At 39.2% G+C, this 22,094-nt stretch overlaps 1 protein-coding gene across 1 annotated transcript in view; it reads right to left on the bottom strand.

Moving 5' to 3' along the window:
- The window catches only part of LOC126266932 (pyruvate dehydrogenase phosphatase regulatory subunit, mitochondrial), a 95,522-nt gene that overhangs the window by 32,043 nt on the left and 41,385 nt on the right, over window positions 1-22,094 (bottom strand). Inside the window, exons 5-7 of the mRNA XM_049971624.1 lie at window positions 11,545-11,655; window positions 8,155-8,324; window positions 3,372-3,564 (exon numbers count right to left, since the gene is read on the bottom strand). Coding sequence (XP_049827581.1) covers window positions 3,372-3,564; window positions 8,155-8,324; window positions 11,545-11,655 — 474 coding nt within the window. The remainder of the gene's footprint in view (window positions 1-3,371; window positions 3,565-8,154; window positions 8,325-11,544; window positions 11,656-22,094) is intronic.

The following is a 22,094-nucleotide window of genomic DNA, read 5'->3' as shown; positions in this document are numbered from 1 at the left end:
CTAATGCCTTGTCAAGCAACCATTCTCTTCTGTCACTAGCTGTTCATCTCAATTCCCATGTAATTGTCAGGTCCTATCATCTTCACAATGTGTCTCAAATATTTCATCCCAGGCCATCCTCTTCTTTTCATTGGCAGCACTTTCCCTTCAACAGTATTAATGATGAGACAGACAGAAAATTTTATTGTTCTCTTTTCATTTCCTTTACTAATCTTCTCTCTTTGTTTACTCCCATTTAGACTTACAGGTTAGTTTTTCCTTTTGGCTAGCTCAATCATGTCTTTTTCTACTAAATCCACATTTCAGTAGTTTCAAGTAGATTCCATTCCAGTTGACTCAGCTTCCAACTTTTTCTTCCATAGAGCAGTGTACTCAATAAAAATGATTCAGCACGGGATTCTCTGATACAATTTTTCTTAGTCTCAAATGGCTGTTTTGCCAGTGTAGTTCTTCTCTTCACTTCCATTAAGCATCTATTGTCCTCTGTGATTACACTACCAAAACTGTTTCACCTAATCAGTTCAAATGTCATGGTTTTAATTATTCCCATATTTTTCTGTTCTGTCATTACCTTTGCTTTCTGCTTGTTCACTTTTAATTTCCGTAGTTTAAGAATGTGTGATAGGACTTTCAGCATTCCATTAATTTCATTTAGGGATATCTGTAATTACAAGGGCTATTCAGAAAGTAGGGAACATTTTGGCATTAACAAGAACACTAAATACAAGAAATCCATTTTACTATATACATCTGAAAGAGCAACTGACATACTACTTTTCCACATAATCACCAAATATATGGGGGCACTTATCATAGCGGTGGACAAGCTTTGAAAGACCTTCGTTGTAAAATTCTGCTGCCTGAGATTTCAGCCAGTGAGTCACACCTGCCTGGAGTTCCGTGTCGTCATCAAAGTGCTGCAATGCAAGCCAGTTCTTCATCTTGGGAAACAGGTGAAAGTCGCTTGGTGCAAGATTGGGGCTGTAGGGCGGATGAGGGACAACTTCCCATTTGAATGAATTAATTCAGTGCAGTTTGCTGTGTGAGATCGGGCATTTTCTTGCAAAAACAAAATTTGTGGTACCTTAGCTTTTGAGTGACAATTTCAAACAACAAAGTCCTTGAAACTTGTGGAAAAGAAAGTGAAAGCTCCGTTATTGTGAAGCGACGGATTTAAAGAATTGATTGATCGACTTTACTGACAAGATCGTCAATCACAATACTCAGACGTTCACTCTTCTCTTCATCATGAACGTTGGTTCAGCCATTTTTAAACCAAATACACTATTTAAGGATGGAACATTCACTCATTACATTGTTTCCATACACCTTACACAGTTCACAATACATTTCTCTAGGTTTTAGGTTTTTTGCCAACAAAAACCATATCAAAGATCAGACCTCACAACTGGCAGGATTTTAGATTGCAGCGCCAATTTCAAATTTGAATATCGAAAGAAAACAGATGCCCAGAGACATTATCATTGTCACAGATGGATGCCAACTGAGCTGCCGAGCATGCACATGCCAAAATATACGCAATCAGCGCGTGCCTAGGGGCGTCAGACAGAAACATTCCCTTCTTTCTGAATAGCCCTCATATCACAATGTCATCAGAAAATCTGAAACAATATATCCTCCACCATTGTCTTTTATTCCTTTTGTCTTCATCTTCAAGTTCTGAATAGCTTCCTCAATGAACATATAAATAAATGTGGAGATAGAGGACATCCTTGTGTAACTGCTTTTTTAACCCTGACCTCTTCCTCTACCTTAATGATGTATACACATGTGCTTACTGATGGTTATGTTCATGCTTTGGTCTTTCCAGTCAAGTCCTGTTTCTTCATAGTGCTAAAGAGGAGCTCCCAGTTCACAATGTGAACAGTCTTTTCTAAGTCTGAACATAGGATACCTTTTTCTATTCATTTCCATCCATCCTGTCCAATAGCAATATTACAATGTTGAGTCACAGACAGGCACAACAAAAAGACTGATAAACAAGTAAGCTTTCAGCCAAGAAGGCTGCTTTCAAATTAGGCAACATGCACACACCCATCCACACAAACATATCTCACTGTTAGTAACACCCTTGCACACAAACATATCTCACTGTTTGTGTGTGTATGTATGTCATCAAATCCAGAAGGAGGCCTTTTGGTCAAAAGCTTACTAGTTTAGCAGTCTTTCTGTTGTGCCTGTCTGCAAATCAACATCTCCACTATATGGTGAGTAGCACTATATCCTTTTCATAATAATGACATTATTCCATCCTGGATTATTAATTATTTGACTTCTCTCCAACAGTATCCACAAGGCCTTACTTCCATTGTTCTTCTGCCTTCTCCAAATACAAATAGGTCTTCCCCAGTACACTTATTTACTTTTCCTTTTATCCTCATGTTAACTATATTAATAAAGTATTTTGGAGACTTGATAACATTGATATTGTTGTATAATTGGTGCAGTCAACTGCCTTTCCTATTTTATGTATGGTAATGGTTATGCATTGTGTGAAGTCTTCTGGAATGACACCTCTTTTGTTACAGTCATTTATTACTCTAAATAATTGGTCTTTGAAGATGTTATCTATAGTTTTCAGCAATTCTGCAGGATTGTCATCAGTACCGGTCACTTTTGTTTCTTTGATACTCTGAAGGACATGTTAAAATTCATATCTCATTATTGACAGACATTACATTTCTCTTTCACACTCAATGATGTCTCCAATTAGATTACTTTCATTCTTGAAATCCCTATCATACACCTCTTCCTTGTGTTCTAGCCAATGAGCACATATCTTGTAACTGTCTATCAGTGGTATACCCATTTTATTTTTAACTACTACAGATTTTGTTCTAGGTTTTTACTGGAGAGCACTGACTTTCTTATAAACTTGGTACTGTTTTCCTTTTTCCGGGCCTCCTTCTGTCTCTTCAGCAATGGTTTTGGCCTGTTTCCCTTTCCCTTCTCTGAATGTGGTTGTGATGTGATTTTCAATTCTTCTGTTGTCAACTGCATTGTTTTCCTTCCTGAGCTTACTCCTTTTCCTGAATTTGGTTTAGTATTTCTTTTGCTATCCAAGGTTGTCTGGGTTCTACTATCTTTTTTTCCTAAAGGCTCATTTGTTGCTCCAATGATACTCATCTTGATATTATTCCACTGCACTGGCTCATCACTTTCATTAGCTATTTTATTGGTTCTTTCTTCAAATGCTATCTGTGTTGCTTTTTCTACATGGACATAAAATACAATAATCTCTATCACTGTAGCATGTTTATTTTGTAAATTATGTAAAACAATTTTTCAAAAACTAATCAGTACACAAAAGCTATTAACAAAGAAGATAGTTAAAGAAAAAGATAGTTTACCTGGGACTTCCCTTACACGGTCTCTAAGGAATTTACGATTGTTGTGAAGGCCAAGAAAGCGGCTAATATCTATTTCATACATGTCATACTGTGTTGAGCCATGTACTATCATTTCAGCTGTTGCACGGCCTACTCCACCAGCTGCTGAGATTCCAACAGTTTTCATTCCTGCTGCAACATAGTAGTTCTGAATCTGAAACCAGAAACAACTACTGCATAATTTTGAATACACTGACTTAATAATGCATTACTGCTACAAAAACTGAAGTCATATGGTGCTATAAAAACTGAAGTCATATGGTGTCAGAGGCAGTTACAATCGGTGGTTTCAGTCTTACCTCAAAAGTAGGAGGCAGTTGATTCAAATTTCTAGTAAAGTTGCTCATAAGGTTCTGTTCAGTGGAACTGTGATTGGGTAAGGTGTGCCTCAAGACTCATTTCTGGAACCCCTCCTTCTCTGTTTATTTATCAGTGATCTGTCTAAAGCATTACTTGTCTTGTTTGCAGATGATGCAGATTTCCAAAACCCATCAATTCAAATAATGAGGGATGAAGTAACTGATGTAATAAATAAACTGATTTCACATTTGTACAGTAATAGACTACTACTAAATAAAAACAAAACTGCACATATGCTATACAGTGCCTCCAAAAATGACCCTACCTCTACGGAACTCTCACTAATCATTAATGAAGCAATAGATCAAGCCAAGGAAAAGAAATTTCTTGGGGTGCTGACCAACAATAACATACAATAAAATATTCACAGAGAAAATCAGCTAAAGGAGTGAGCAATCCGTGTAATGCTTTTTGAATTCTTAGTCTGTCCTGCCATATCACAAAACTGAAGATACTTTATTTTGCATTAATACATTCAGTTATCTCTTGTGGCATTCCATTCTGGGGTCAAAAGATAAGAAAACTTACCAATGCAAAAGGGGCTCATAACAAGAATGAAATGGTGTCTCCTCAACACATCTGCTTGGCCAATATTGAGGGACTTAAAAGCATTGGCTATTCCATGAGCTGTGGCCTATGTTAACAGGAATCCACATTTGTGAGAGACTAATAAGTCTGTTCACAATACATGTACCAGGTAAACAATCATCGAACAAGTCAAAAGTTGTACAGGAATCTAATTGGGGTAAGAAATAAGGGCACTGAGCTGTACAACAAATTATACCTTTCAGTTCATGAAAATAACAACACATTCAGGAATTAAGAACACTCCTCTTAATTGATGAATATATAAAGGTCAATTACTTGTACTGTCTCTACTTCAACTTTCATTACACTTATTGTTAGTAATATAATTATTACTTTGAATGGCACAGTGTTGTTACATTGCACTGTGTGACAGATAAGTTACATAATATCTGTTGCGTGCTGTACTATATACTTATAGTATTATAGCTTATTCTTGTACATTATCATATTCATTGGCCACATTTCTATATTTCTATGTACATGACACGTTTTATATCTTTGGTGCACTGTGAAACACAAGATTATTGGGGCCAATATAAGTATCACAGTTAATGAGATGAACACGGCAAAATTAAATTCATCTTTCATAAGTGAATTTAGAACGGGATGAACTGTTTCATAGTACAATTTTTATATAAATCTAAACATCAGGCTATCATCTTGTAATGTTCTCTCCCATTAATGTTCTAAAGTCGACAGTCCAATTACTACTGAAATTTCAATTCTCCAATAAATTTTACAGTTAATGATAAATCTGACATTCAATAAGCTTTGACTTGTTGTTTATTCAACAAAGAGAAAGTCAGCAAATGAGTGTCCAAAGCCTAACACACTTAAACAATTGTTGTTCATACAAATCTACTTCTTGTGTTGTTGTTATGCAGAGTTCTGGTTGTAGACGCAACGGCTATTACCAAGCCTTTAATAAATTACAATTCACTGAATGGCATGAGGTATTTGTATTCAAAAACATTTTGTAACAGTTGCATACAGGGTATTACTAGCTACTACTAAAAATACTCTATAACAACTCCTACTCTGCCTCGTTTCATACTACATAATCTAAATTGGAGCATATTTATACAAATATTATTTAAATAGCCTTATCTTATACAGTTTATTGTAATATAATTATAGTTAATAACATCATTCAAAAAATATGAATTTCCTTATACCTGTAAATATCTCATATGCTTTTTGAACACTGATTTGTCAGATCTATCTATTGTGGAGCAAAATTTAAGTTTTATATGGGCAATAAAATGTTTACCTCAAAATAACTTCCAGGTTGTGACTTCTGAAATTTTCCCGGCGTATTTGTTCTTCTAATAATTTCCGGGTATGCAGCCGGATCCCGTCGACATTCTGGGCCGAAATATCGTGGCAGAATGTCGACGGGATCCGGCTGCATACCCGGAAATTATTAGAAGAACTTCCAGGTTGCTGCATATCAAGTAAGATCAAACACATTTCTATACTTAGGAAGCTTATAAGATGCCTCTAAATCATTATAGGTCATTTTATAGCAAAAATTTACTAATACAGTAGAATTTTTAGAACACACAGTACCACAAAATTTCAGATTATTCTGTGCATTAAAAAGTCCCCAGCAAAATTAAGTACTTGATACAAATCAGTAAAACATAAATTATTGTCTGAATAATAAGAAGCTGGACCTTACAGCTTGTGAAATACTTTTGATATTTAGTAGTTAATTGTTGTGCAAAATGATGTGCAAAAAGAAAACAAAAACAAGAAAGAGAAAACGGAACATTTATTTACCCTTAGCAAGTGGTGATGATCCACTTTGCTTTGTTTCAAGCTGACAGTTGAATTTGAATGGTAAAGTAATGCAACATGTTTTTCTTGCCTGTTGTGATTGAAAAAATGTAGAATTTGCTGTGGGACATCATGGAATATTCCAGCTTCAGCCTCTATAGTTACATGAAGTTCCAACAGGTACTGGCACTACATGTAGTCTTCAAAATGGTGTCTGTATTGGTGATGCTTTCCAAGCAGAGAGCTGTCATCGAGTTTCATTTGGAGTAAAACCAGAGCATCACAGATATTCATAGGTGCTTGCAGAATGTCTACAGAGGGGCATTGAGCTAATAATTGTGAGTCACTGGGTGAGGCATCTGTCATCACCGCAACAAGATCACACAAACCTGTCCAATCTCCTGCACACTGGCCACTCACACACAGCTGTGACTCCTGCAATGTTGGAACGTGAGGACACACTCATTTGAGGTGATCGATGGATGACAATCAAGCACCTCACTGCACACACAACTGGGCGTCTTTGTTGACAGTGTGGTAGTGCTGATACACTCATATACCAATTGGGGTACTCAAAAGTGTGTCCTCACTAGACTGCTCACTGCCTGAGGGAAGACCACAAATAACAATGAAGGACCATCTGTGCGGAATTGCTTGCACATTACAAGGCTGATCATTACCATTTTTTGTTGATCATCATCACAGGCAAAGAACTGGAAACAAAATGGCAATCTGTGGAGTGACCCCACACCACCTCTCCTCCAAAGAAAAAGTTCAAAACCACACCCTCAGCCAATGAAGCCATGCCGACAGTCTTCTGGGACTCTGAAGGGGTTATTCTATTTGATGTCCTCCATGGTGCAGCAATCATCTCTGAAGTGTTTGTACTACCTTCTGGGAATTGAAGAAACAACTACCCTTCTGCATTACAACACAAGGCCTCACACAAGTCTGTGCAATACGAAAGGAGCTCACAAAACTTCATTGGACTGTTCTTCCTCACCCACCCTACAGACTTGATTTCATACCTTCCAACTTCCACCTTTTTGGCCCAATGAAGGATGCACTCCAAACAATGCAGTATGTGGATGATAATGAGGTTACTGATGCACAGCAAGATGTTGGCTCCAACACTGACTAGTACAGTGATACCATGTAGGCGGACAGGTCCTCCCATAAGGTGGCATAAGGCAGCTCTTGCAGTGAATGGAGATTATGACAAGTCGAAAAATCAGGTCTACTGCCGGATGTTTGTGTCGCTCTGGCACAATATTTCGGCCACGTAACTCATTGCCTTCTTCAGGTAGCACCTGGGGGAGGCTCTGTAATGATGAGGAGCATGTGCAGTTGAAGTGATATGGAACCCCTGATACATCTAGATACGGCTCTTGACAGGTGACACTTATGTACACATTCTGTCTGATCACCTGCATCCCATCATGCACAGCAGGACAATTCGACACCCCAAACGTCCAGAATTGCTACAGAGTGGCTCCAGGAACACTTTTCTGAGCTTAAACACTTCTGCTGGCCACCTAACTCTCCAGACACATACATTACTGAGCGTATCTGGGATGTCTTGCAACATGCTGTCCAGAAGAGATCTCCAACCCCTCATACTCTTATGTATTTATGAACAGCCCTGCACGATTCAAAGTGACACTTCCCTCCAGCACTACTTCAGACATTAGTCGAGTCCATGCCATGTCGTGTTGCAGCACTTCTGCATGCTCTTGGGGGCCCTAAACAATATTAGGCAGGTGTACCAGTTCCTTTGGCTCTTCATTGTATATGGCACTTTTCATCATCAGTGCTATCCTTGAGTAATACTTTCATGTGGTAAAATATTGAGCTTCAAATGGGTATTGAACATTTTATTGTATCAAGTTCAGTTGCATCCATTATAGCACCTGTGAATTTTCTAACCATTTTTTATTTGTATTTTAAAACATAAATTTCATGGTTAAGTTACAGTGAAACAGATGCAATCACTACTACTAAAGATATGACATCTAACCTCTGGAGCTTCTCCAACAATCCATTTGCAGTCTGGTGAGAATGCCTCCGGACCATTGCACAGCCTCTCAAGGACTGCATCTCCCAGTGACGGCACTCTGAGAAGTAGTTGTTCCAGCAAGACATGAAAGTGATCCCAGTCTTCTGGCAGCAAGCGTTCTGAAGGGGAATCTGTCACACAGTAAAGAAAGTTTTAGTGTGAGTAGAAACATGCTGTCATACGCTGATACTAGTGCATGTGAGTGTGAGTTCACCAATTGTAGTGGGCTTTAGTTGTTCTGTGTATCACTTATGTTGCACCTTCTGTATTATTCTTTTGTCTTGTTATATGTGGATTCATAAGAGGTTTATTTCCATTATTGTTCAGAGGTTTATAAATAAAGCCATATTTGAGCTTCTTGGATCGATTTTATGTATTACTTGGTTACTACACATGCTGGTGCCAAAGCTAAAGCTAAAGCTAAAGAAATTGTTATGGAGCAATTACTTGATTGTATGTTCATTCATTCATCACACTCTATAGCTCCATAAAGAACAACAACTTCCACTGATTTGGGACAAGCCAAGATGTGCATTGAGAAAAGAAAGCAAAACTTAAAAACTTAGGAATTATACTACGCTAACAATATAGTGTCACTAACTGCTTGATGTTATTTAGCGCCCTGTCAGCTAAACTTACTCAATTAAATTATAAAAGCATTAGTTCCCAATTTATTTTTAGTTAACATATATACTGTATTTTTGGAAAACTGTGCCCTGCCAATCCGGTTTATGGAAATATGAAGAAATTTTGTTCTCTTGTAGCATAAATGTGAAAATTATTGACTGTTCTCATTTGAGGATGCTGGGTGCTTGGCAATTGTTTTGTCATTAAACTGCTTCCTAGGAAAAATGACAAGGGAACACTGACATTTCTTTTTCGAATGAATTCCACCATTGGACTTTGTCAGTGGAATCACAGTGTCGAAATTAGTTGCTAGTATAACACACTTGTTGTTATTCCACTTTATGTTCAAAACTTCCTTCTCTCTGTCAAATCTGAACTCAAAATATCCCCTTTCTTTCTTTTTTATAACACTTTCTGGTGATAGAGGGCACTGCCTTGTTCTGCTTTCTTTTGCAGTTCCACTTGGAAGGAATCACAGTTCCTTCAGTTGGAGAAGCAGGTCGTGACTAGTACCATAAAGTAATTGTCAAAAAATACTTTGTAACTGTTTGGCTCGTCAATAATGAACAACATTTTCAAAACTACTTTGGAATCCAGTGGTAGATTTGCATTGTCATCATTCTGGTCCTTCCCATAATACAGTAAGGAATTGTAACAATAGCCATCCGTATCACACATGGCCCACAGTTTATACCCAAAGCACAAGGGTTTCAGTCTGATAAAATGATGCCCATAGTATCTCACATTTCATCAACTGCCATATTTTCCTGAAATACTCCTCATTTTTGATAATCTTTTTAATCATAGCCTCTGATAATGGTTTTATTTTGAGAGATTTGTCAATCTTGTTTTCATTGGCCTTTTTACTATCATTGAAATGTATTACAGATTTCAGTTCAAGACCTGTTATAACTCATTGCATCTTTCACTATTTTATCACTGAGATCACCACTCTCAGACCAATAATCTTTCACTGGACAATTTATGACAGCCAGTAAAGTTCAAAACCCAACAAATAAACAAATTTCATCAGGTAAAACTGAAAAATTTATTTTATTTTTCAACTTCCTAGTGTGTTTTTCAGTTTCCTCTACAATAATGCTTGCAACTTGGTCTGAAAAGAGTTCTTCAGAAACCTTCACGGTAGTGAGACACTACAACTTTTCTTTCAGTTCATCCAACAGACAAGAAGTTTTCTTCCCTAAGTCAGAACCTGATAACTCCATTAAACTTCCTCTTTATGGGCTCTTGTAGGAGAGACATGAGGAATGTCTTCATTGTCTTTCTCCTGTAATCTTCAGTGGTACCCGCAATATGACTTGGATACGTATTTCCTAACAAGTCATCTTCAATATTTTCCTTGCCAGTCTGGTCATTTACATCTGGAAGTAAAGCTACTAAGTCTGCTTCTATTCCTTCAGGAAATAAGTATTCTACTGCCTCTTCAACACTTTTAAAATCATGGCAAATAAATCTGAAAAGACTGAAAAATGTAACATTTATCATGGAAACATCCCATGCCCTTAAACAAGAACAGCAACTTTTCATGCACTGGGACTCAAAATGTAATAAACTAGTTTCGATTTCATAAGTACCAAACAATATCACAGTACTCAATTACGCAGCAGCGAGAAAATGACATCGATTTTTACCTTAGATGCAGCCACAAAAATAAAAATAGAAATAACCAGCAGGCTCTGCAAAAACACTCCACTTCTGTTAATAGTTTTCAACTGAGTAATTGTAGTAGACAGATAACAATGGTAGCCATTGTTGATGGGAAGCTTACTTTACAACAAAAACCCATTGTTTGTTTGGAGTAGCATACATTGCAATAATGATGGGAAAATTGACTGTCCTCAGTCAAGGACAATGGGCACTAATGTGTTAAGACAGCTGCTACTTTGAAAGGAGGTACTGCTCCTTAGTTATATTAATGTAGTTGTTCCAACAGCCATTTTTGGTTATATAAATTAATAAAATTTCCAGTAGCTAGCTACAAATTGTAGAGGGAGACCAAGAGATGAATACACTAAGCAGATTCAGAAGGATGTAGGTTGCAGTAAGTACTGGGAGATGAAGAAGCTTGCACAGGATAGAGTAGCATGGAGATCTGCATCAAACCAGTCTGAGGACTGAAGGCCACAACAACAACAACAACTACATAAAGAAGTTTTGTATATGTTACTATTCAACAAGGTGCTATTTGTCTATGTTCTTTGGTTAAGTCTCTGTGCTTAAAAACAGACCCTAAAGCTGAGGTATATTTAAACATCTGAGGCCAGCAAAAATTTAATTTGCTACTGTTACAATTCACAGCTACTCAATGTAGGAGAGACGCAGTATGGCTGTTATTACCAAATTCTACTTTGAAATTATTATCTTTAACTGAGGTTTCAAATTACTGATGCTTATGTTTTGTATGATGTTAATAAGCCTTAGCATTGCTAGTCCAGTAAGCTATGTATAAGGTATTCTGTAGATTTTGGAAGATGGGAGAGAGGTACTGACAAACAAACATTTTCATTCACTTATCAGATCATAAAATGAGCTGGAATAAGTTGATAGGATTACTGCCAATAAAAAGGAAGAGAAGACAGCTTCAATATCCAGTGTGGCACAGTTTTATTTTGTTGACTTTTTGTACACACAGTATGTAAGAACATAACGCTTTATCACTGGCATTTAAAAAAATGAAATTGAATTATTGTGAATTATATTTACCAGGAATAATTCCATCTTCAAATGCTGGTTTGGCTACTGGCTCAAAACCACCTGCAAGCAGCCTTCCATCATTTTCCCTGAGATAAATGTGGCCATCTAAGTCTCGGACCACTGAAAAGGTAATAAAGTTAACAAAGTCCAAGGCAGAACACTCAGTTACACTAACTTGTGTAAGCAACTCCAAGACGTCTATGACACACAAGAGTAATTTTATTCAAATCTTGAAATTCTGCTGAGAAGGAGTTTGTTACTAAACAGGGAGGTTTAGACGGACATCATTACAGGTTTGTCCCTTTCTAGGTAACATATGGAAATGATACAAACTCAACATTCCTTTACAATTTATGAGATTTTCAGATAGCTCACTGAAAATTTTACCATATAGGCCATTTCGTATAATATACAAGCAACATACACAGAAACCTAACAAGATAAAACTGTCAGTTCTTTCATATTTAGTTTGAAAGTATCATATTAACTATTACAATTGTGTTTAATAATGTATTACAGATTTCCACAGTCCCCAACTATATTTTTTCATGCATGGTGAAACATGCATTATTTCCTATGAAGAGTGTTCACATTCATCTTGTTAACAAGATGGAAAATAGTTCTTCAGCATTGCAGTTTATCTGCCCCTTTAACATGTTTACAGCATCTCTCCAAAGCAACATAATCTGCAGTCCTTACCTATTACATTTATTTTAAAGAATGTAAGGGTTTTCATGATGAAGATACATGCTAAAGGAGAAATACCAGAGATTTTGAATAGAGTGGTACAGGAGTCTCAAGGTTTGCGTTCAAATGTTATTCTAATTGCCCCATATTTAAGACAAGAATGTAAGTAGGCATTACATGTGTTTGTTATTGTTTTCTCACTACAGCAGGCTTTTAGTGAGCAAAGAAGGTAGCATTCTTGCTCAGTTTTCTGTTAAGGTATAGTGTGTTTATTACATTTTATAATATGGCAATCAAGCAGTTTCTGTTTAAGGTCGTTGCTGCAGCCTATCTGCAATGTAACATGATTCTGATGTGGGTATATAAGCACCAACACACAGGCAAGGTATTAGCATGGATGTGTTTGTGGTAAATGCAGAAATGTGAACTATGGCGTCGTTATTACCAAATGCATTCAAAACAGGACGAACATGCTGTTATTCTTTTCTTGGCTGCCAAATGACAAACAGTGGTAGACATCCATCCGACAATGAAGAAAGCATGTCTGTTGAAAACCATCATTGTGGAATGGTGCACCAAGTTCCATGCTGGGCGCAATTCGACACAAGACATCAGCTGATCTGGGAGGCTAGTGTCATCTACTACAAATAAATTCATGTGTTAGACACTTGAGTAGCTGCACTATAGTCCTGATCTCTCCCCATAAAATTTCACACCTTCTGTCCTTTAAAAAAGACTGAAGGATTGACGATTCCTACGGGACAAAGATGTGCAGCAAACAGTTACAGACTTCTTAATGCAGCAGGACGAAGTGTTTTACTAAACAAGTATCTTCATCCTAGTGCATCAGTGAGACCATTGCCTCAATGCTCATAATCATCATGATTTTGGACTGTAAAGCCTTCGATGGAAACATTTTGATCAACCGTTATAAATTACGTAGCAGCCATAGACATAAGAATTTGGTTTCCGTACTGTTACCCATTGGTTCATTATTGACAGAGACAAATAGAATTTACCGAGTTGCTAATTTGTTTTGTGTCAGTGTTTATCGATTGCTATAGTTCTTTCATACCTCCCCCTTTTAACAGAATAGTGATATCATCTGCAAATGTGTTCATTTTATAAGCATCCACATTTAAGCTTGGATCATTTTTAAGAGACGAGGCACCATTACTAGTCCTTGGTATACACTGTATTTAATTAGTCTGTATTTTTGACAAGTGTTCAGAAATAAGAGTTTATGTTGATATTTGCACGCTTCATGCATACTGCCTGCTTATGATTTCTTGGGAAGGAAATGATCCAATTACTGGACAGACCTCAAATACTACTGATCTTATTTTCGATGGTGACAACAGTAGCCTTAAGAGCATGTTAGAACCTAATTTATGGTGTAGCAAACAAATTTCCATTTCAGGCTGCTTTATCATAGATTTCTATTATAGCTGTTATGTCCTACAAAAACTAAAGTTGTGAATCACACAAATAAAAGTATCTGGGTCAGAAATAGCACTGTATTTGTTACATACAAATTATAACTATTCTACAATAAGATTAAAATAGTGAACTTAATTTTGTCTTCATCAATTACTGTGAAGAACCTACGGGTTGATGTATGAAATGTAATACCTAAGAGCTGACTGAATCTTGCCTAACAAACAGGAAATAGTTTATAGTTCTAACAGACTCTAGTGTGTATATAGCTCACAGCCACTGCATTAGATTCTGAACTGGAGTTATTCCTCTTTCTTGTACATGTAAATGATAATTGTGTTGTTATAAACACAAAACCTATGAAGAACTAGAGATCTGCTGCAACAGTGTTGTAAATGAAATAAGGCAATATTTTAATAAGAGCCATCTAAGTTTAAGTATTAGTGAAACATTAATTATGGAATTTAACATAGGGTCAAAATCACAATGGTGTAAAAGCATACATAGGAAAGGATATTGTAAAAATGGGGTAGAGAGAAAAATTTCTAGGAACAGCCATACAGGATAACTTAAAAAGGAACATTTGTTTACATAACTATATATATATTAAAAACAAAGCTTCCAAGACTTACAAAGCGGGAAAGCGCCGGTAGACAGGCACAATAAAATAACACACAAACACACACACAAAATTTCTAGCTTTCGCAACCAACGGTTGCTTCTTCAGGGAAGAGGGAAGGAGAGGGAAAGACAAAAGGATGTGGGTTTTAAGGGAGAGGGTAAGGAGTCATTCCAATCCCGGGAGTGGAAAGACTTACCTTAGGGGGAAAAAAGGATAGGTATATACTCGCACGCACACACACACACACACACACACACACACACACACACACACACACACACATCCATCCATACATATACAGACACAAGCAGACATATTTACAGGCAAAGAGTTTGGGCAGAGATGTCAGTCGAGGCGGAAGTGCAGAGGCAAAGATGATGATGAATGACAGGTGAGGTATGAGTGGCGGCAACTTGAAATTAGCGGAGATTGAGGCCTGGTGGATAACGAGAAGACAGGATATATTGAAGGGCAAGTTCCCATCTCCGGAGTTCGGATAGGTTGGTGTTGGTGGGAAGTATCCAGATAACTCGGACGGTGTAACACTGTGCCAAGATGTGCTGGCCGTGCACCAAGGCAAGGCATGTTTAGCCACAGGATGATCCTCATTACCAACAAACACTGTCTGCCTGTGTCCATTCATGCGAATGGACAGTTTGTTGCTGGTCATTCCCACATAGAAAGCGTCACAGTGTAGGCAGGTCAGTTGGTATATCACGTGGGTGCTTTCACATGTGGCTCTGCCTTTGATCGTGTACACCTTCCGGGTTACAGGACTGGAGTAGGTGGTGGTGGGAGGGTGCATGAGACAGGTTTTACACCGGTGGCGGTTACAAGGGTAGGAGCCAGAGGTTAGGGAAGGTGGTTTGGGGATTTCATAGGGATGAACTAAGAGGTTACGAAGGTTAGGTGGACGGCGGAAAGACACTCTTGGTGGAGTGGGGAGGATTTCATGAAGGATGGATCTCATTTTGGGGCAGGATTTTAGGAAGTCGTATCCCTGCTGGAGAGCCACATTCAGAGTCTGATCCAGTCCCGGGAAGCATCCTGTCACAAGTGGGGCACTTTTGGGTTTCTTCTGTGAGAGGTTCTGGGTTTGAGGGGATGAGGAAGTGACTCTGGTTATTTGCTTCTGTACCAGATCGTGAGGGTAGTTGCGGGATGCGAAAGCTGTTTTCAGGTTGTTGGTGTAATGGTTCAGGGATTCAGGACTAGAGCAGATTCGTTTGCCACGAAGGCCTAGGCTGTAGGGAAGGGACCGTTTGATATGGAATGGGTGGCAGCTGTCATAATGGAGGTACTGTTGCTTGTTGGTGGGTTTGATGTGGACAGACGAGTGAAGCTGGCCATTGGACAGATGGAGGTCCACGTCAAGGAAAGTGGCATGGGATTTGGATTAGGACCAGGTGAATCTGATGGAACCAAAGGAGTTGAGGTTGGAGAGGAAATACTGGAGTTGTTCTTCACTGTGAGTCCAGATCATGAAGATGTCATCAATAAATCTATACCAAACTTTGGGTTGGCAGGCTTGGGTAACCAAGAAGGCTTCCTCTAAGCGACCCATAAAGAGGTTGGCATACGAGAGGGCCATACTGATACCCATGGCTGTTCCCTTTAATTGTTGGTATGTCTGGCGTTCAAAAGTGAAGAAGTTGTGGGTCAAGATGAAGCTGGCTAAGGTGATGAGGAAAGAGGTTTTAGGTAGTGTGGCAGGTGATTGGCGTGAAAGGAAGTGCTCCATTGCAGCAAGGCCCTGTACATGCGGGATATTTGTGTATAGGGAAGTGGCATCAATGGTTACAAGGATGGTTTCCGGGGGTAACAGACTGGGTAAGGATTCCAGACATTCGAGAAAGTGGTTGGTGTCTTTGATGAAGGATGGGAGACTGCATGTAATGGGTTGAAGGTGTTGATCTACGTAGGCAGAGATACATTCTGTGGGGGCTTGGTAACCAGCTACAATGGGGCGGCCGAGATGTTTGGGTTTGTGAATTTTAGGAAGTAGGTAGAAGGTAGGAGTGCGAGGTGTCGGTGAGGTTAGCAGTTTGATAGAGTCAGGTGAAAAGTTTTGTAGGGGGCCTAAGGTTCTGAGGATTCCTTGAAGCTCCGCCTGGACATCAGGAATGGGATTACCTTGGCAAACTTTGGATGTAGAGTTGTCTGAAAGCTGACACAGTCCCTCAGCCACATACTCCCGACGATCAAGTACCACAGTCGTGGAACCCTTGTCAGCCGGAAGAATGATGATGGATCGGTCAGCTTTCAGATCACGGGTAGCCTGGGCTTCGGCTGTGGTGATGTTGGGAGTAGGATTAAGGTTTTTCAAGAAAGATTGAGAGGCAAGGCTGGAAGTGACAAATTCCTGGAAGGTTTGGAGAGGGTGATTTTGAGGAAGAGGAGGTGGGTCCCACTGTGATGGAGGATGGAACTGTTCAATTTGGATAGTGTCTTGGGGAGTTGGATCATTAGGAGTGGGATCAGGATTATTTTTCTTCATGCCAAAGTGATATTTCCAGCAGAGACTAAGAGTGTAGGGCAGTAAATCTTTGACAAGGGCAGTTTTGTTGAACCTGGGAGTGGGGCTGAAGGTGAGGCCTTTGCATGGGACACAGGTTTCGGATTGGGAGAGAGGTTTGGAGGAAAGGTTAACTACTGAATTGGGGTGTTGTGGTTCCAAATTGTGTTGACTAGAATTTTGAGGTGTTGGGGGGAATGGAGCTGGAAGTGGGAGATTGAGTAGATGGGAGAGACTGGGTCTGTGTGCAATGAGAGGAGGTTGACGTTTGTTGGAAAGGTTGTGGAGGGTGAGTGAGTTGCCTTTCCGGAGGTGGGAAACCAGAAGATTGGATAGTTTTTTGAGGTGGAGGGTGGCATGCTGTACTAATTTGCGGTTGGCCTGTAGGAGGATGCTATGAACAGCCAGTGTGGACGTGGGAGGGGAAAGATTGAGGACTTTGATTTGGGATAGGAGTTGACGGGTGTGTTCATTGCCGAGTCGATGTATAGGTGAAGGATTAGGCGGGTGAGGGCTATGGATTGTGAAGTTTGGAACTGGTATAAGGACTGATGGAAAGAAGGATTGCAGCCAGAGATGGGAACTTTAAGTGTGAGGCCTTTGGGTGTAATGCCAAATGTCAGACAAGCCTGAGTAAATAAAATATGGGAGCGTAATCTGGCTAGGGTGAAGGCATGTTTGCGGAGGGAATGTAAATAAAATTTAATGGGGTCATTGTGGGGGTGTTGTGAGGGTGACATGGTATTAGAGGGTGGAAAGTGTAACATGAGGCTGAAATGAAAATGAAAATATATGGGGAGAGATAAAGGTGAACTAGAAAGCAGCGTTGGTATGTTGATAGAGACAATAAACACACACACAAATTTCAAGCTTTTGCAACCCGAGGTTGATTCATCAGGAAAGAGGGAACGAGAGGGAAAGATGAAAAGATGTGGGTTTTAAGGGAGAGGGTAAGGAGTCATTCCAATCCCAGGAGCGGAAAGACTTACCTTAGGGGAAGAAAAGGACAGGTATACACTCGCACACACACACAAATCCATCCACACATATACAATATACAGACACAGGTAGAGAGAGAGAGAGAGAGAGAGGGAGAGAGAGAGAGAGAGAGAGAGAGAGAGAGAGAGAGAGAGAGAGAGAGTAGTTAATATGTTAACCTAGAATTTTAACTTAGTATGAATTTAGTATGTTAATCAAGTACTTTAGGGACACTTTTACACTAAATACTGCAAGTAATTCATTACCTTCTTCAAAAATTAACTGTGTAGTAGAAATGAGTGGTGCAACAATCCAATTTTTATTTATTAATTTATTTACTGTACATATAATAATCACTTTTCAGACATTGTCATAGATACAGTTCATATGTACATTGAGATACAAGGTTGTACTAATTTTACTTATCTTACCAATGAGAGATAAACATATACATTGATGTAAAAAGTGAAACTCAGAAATTATTGGTTTTTGTTACAAAAATAAATTTATAGCTACACACACCACATACTGGCCTCAATGGTCAGAGACAGTGGTCATGTGTATGTGAGCTATGCTTGTGTGAATGTGAGTGTGTTTTCTACTTTAGAACAAGGAAAACCACTTCTGTCACAGAACAGCTTGCATATGAGGTTATGAACAGGTTTGTAGTGGGTAGTGCATGCGTAAATGTCACACCATGAGAAAATAAATCTTTAATTTGCTCTTATGTCAGTGTATCCTGCTTCAAGTGCCCACACACCTACTGTGTCCCCCTCCGCCCTCTCCCTCAGCCCTGATAGAATTCAGTGTGCAGTTCAAACAAAGTGCTAATTTAGAAGAAGCCCTTTTAGCTGAGAGCTCACATATTAGAAGTCTTTTTGTTGTGACCATCTCAACTCAACATCTCCTCTATACTGTGAGTAGCAATCTATCCTTTTCATAATATTGTCATTACTCCAGCCAGGATTTTCCATTGTTTTATATATACTAACAGTCTTTGAAGGAGACATTACAATTTTAAATCTTCTGTGGAACAACAGAATTTCTCTATTAACAAATGCTTCAGTTTACTATTTAAAAGAATGTAAACACCACCTAGGAATATCACCAATGTAGGAAAAAGAGAGCTTGCTACTTACCACAAAGAAGGCAAGTTGCAGACAAGCACAATTAAGACAAGCTTATACAGAGCTTTCAGCCACAGCCTTCATCAGCAAAACACACACACACACACACACACACACACACACACACACACACACACACACACACCATTCACAGACACAAGCAAGCATGGCATTCTGGCCTGAGCTGCTGGAGTTGGCAGTCATAAGTATGTGAGATGTGCTTGCTTGGCATAGAAATGATGTTTGTTTCTCTGTTTCTGTTTTGCTGATAAAGGCTGTCGCCGAAAGCTTTGTGTAAGTGCCTTTTAGCTGTGCCTGTCAGCTACTTAATGTGTCTTCTCTATGGTACCACTCTATCTTTTCCTACATTTACCTTTCATTTTGATTTGCAGCTCCTTGTATTGGCCGTGTTTGCAGTTAAAATTGTTGGATGTGAGGTCCACCAGTTATGAAAAATACTGTTTTTCTCAGTACTCAAACATGTTTCGACACGATTGTGCCATCATCAGTGGGTTTTCGTTTTTATTTATTCTTTACATTTAGTGCGCATGAAATTTCTGGATCACTTGTGTGTTAATTACTACAGGCAGCTTGTCATGTTTTCATGTAGCAAGTACTTCCATTATCTGCATTATGCTGAGGTGGTGTGATGCACATGTAACTACAACAAGTATTTTTCACAAATAACATAGTAAAACACTTTTCACTTCACTAGAACACAGTGATGCACACCAAATGTAAAGAATAAATAAAAACAAAAACCCACTGATGACGGCACAGTGTTGCCGAAAAATGTTTGGGTACTGAGACAAACAGTGTTTTGCATATCTGGCGGACTTCACATCCAACAATTTTCCTACATTGTTGTCAGTTTATTATATCTTCTTCTTCTTCTTCTCCTTCTCGCACATTATCTATGGTTGATGCTGCTGCTCATCCCCCAGTTTTCCTTCTTATTCAGTCTCAACTTTTCTCAGCCTTCATACACGGTCTGGTCATATTAATGTGACTATTGTCTATGTTCAATATCAATATGCAGTGACTATGCATAGATGGTATGTGGCAGCACTAGCAGTGAAGGTATATGAAGTGTCTCATCACCATAATGTGGAAACTGAGCAATTTATGATTTCCAAAGGGGCTTGACCATTGCCTTGTGGGCCAAAGATGGAAACAGTTATGAAACAGCTAAATTTGTAAACTGATGCCGCTGTGGTTAAAGTATACTGTGCATGGCCAAATGGTGCTATCTGAACCAGCAAGCATGGTGCACTACTGGCCACAGCTAACGGGGGTGAACAACAGCTGTGGAGATGTGTATGGGTGAACAGACATGCAACTGTTTAAGCAACTGACTGCCCAGATGAACTGAAGGGCCGCCAACAGCATCACCTCAATTACCATTAAGTCAATGTTGCTGCTTATGGACCTCCAGAGCAGGTTCCTAGTTCATGCACTTATACTGTCTGCTGTTCATTGGCGACAAAAGCTGGAATTTGCATGCCAATATCACAACTGGACAGGTGGCCTTTTCCAATGAATCAAGATTAATGGTAAATGGAACAGACGGATGTTGGCATATATGATGTGAAATGTCTGAAAGCAAACACTGTGCAACAGTCTTCGGAAGGCTCCAGGCTGGAGGGGGAAATGTTATGGTCTGGGGAATATTTTTGTGGCAGCAGGACAATGCAATGTGTCACACAGGTTGCAGTGTAAGTGCATTGTTTGAAGAGCACCAGAACGCATTTACCATACTCCCCTGACCACCAAACTCTCTGAATTTAAACCCAATTGAGAATCTGTGGATCACTTTGACTGGGTTCTTCACGCCAAGGATCCTCAACCGTGAAACCTAGTGTAGCTCACCATGGCAGTGGAGTTGGTATGGCTCCACATCCCTGTTGGCACCTTCCAGAACTTAAGTGACTCCTTTAGGCTTTTGACACATTAATGTGATTGGACAGTGTAATCCTTGCTTCCATCGCCTCCTCCTTGTCATCTTGCTAGTTGCCCTGTGGGTCACTGCTTTTCTTCTGCTACGATGGTATCCACTGAAGTATCCTATTTGGTAATGCCAGCCTTATTGTATTCCTCTTTAAGCTTTCTTAGGATATAGCTCAGATAATCTTCATCTTCTGCTACAGAAATCTGGTCATCCACAAAATACAAGCTAAATATCTTGCTGTCCTCTCTACTGTTACTCTCATAACATGGCATTTTCTATGCCATTTCTGCAGGCTTGCTTCTAGATGCAGCTTAAACAGGATCGGTTTCAACCCATATCGCTGCCACAGACCCTTAGTCATCTTCAATTCTTCTGTCCAGCTATTCTCAACACTTAAGCTTGCTGTTTTATTTTAATTGAATCAGCTGTGGGTTACTGGTGAAACATTGTATATTAACTAAACAAACACTGTTTTTTGCCCTTTGGAAATCAGTAATGTACTTGAAAACAAGCTTATAAACTGAAACCTAGGTTGTGCTGCAACAATGATAAAATTTGTGAAACAAGACAGAAAACAGTGCTTACTATATTATTTTCATATAATCTTTCAACCAGCTCCGCGTCTTTCAACTAGCCCCCCCCCCCCCCCCCCCCCCCACGCACACACACACTTGTTGGTGGTCCCTTTATTCTAGGACAATCACTGCAATATGTGTCTCCAGTCCAATCTTCATGCATTTTTCACGAGACAATATTCATTATTGGCGTTCCTGCTTGGAATCCTGCTTGCTCTTCTTGCTGCTTGCGAGTTGGATCTTTCTCTATCTGATCTCCAATTCCTTCGAGTACAGTCTTCCAATGAAAGGGGTCACTGCAAGTCCCTTACAATTTTTTGGGTCATTGTATGTCCCTTTCTTACACACCGGTGTTATATAACATGTTGTCCGTTCTGTTGAAACATCACCTCCATTTAATGTTCTTTCACACAGCTTCCTTAGCATCTCCAACAATTTCAGTGGTCCACACTTCACCAGGTCTGGATACATTCATCTATACCTTGCTGTTTTCTTCATCTTACAGCTGCCTACAGCCTCTTGAACTTTTATATCTGAAGACCACAACTTCTCGTATTGCTTCCTTACCTCACAGACTGATTTTCGTGGAATTAATGCTCAAAATACTTTGTGCATTGATTTTGACCAATTTTACTTGTGGTGTCACCGCCAGACACCACACTTGCTAGGT

Source organism: Schistocerca gregaria, chromosome 4 (genome assembly GCF_023897955.1).
Source record: "Schistocerca gregaria isolate iqSchGreg1 chromosome 4, iqSchGreg1.2, whole genome shotgun sequence".
Taxonomy (NCBI): Eukaryota; Metazoa; Arthropoda; class Insecta; order Orthoptera; family Acrididae; genus Schistocerca; species Schistocerca gregaria.
The sequence above is the reverse complement of the archived record's forward strand: the minus strand, read 5'-3'. Positions and strand labels throughout refer to the sequence as shown.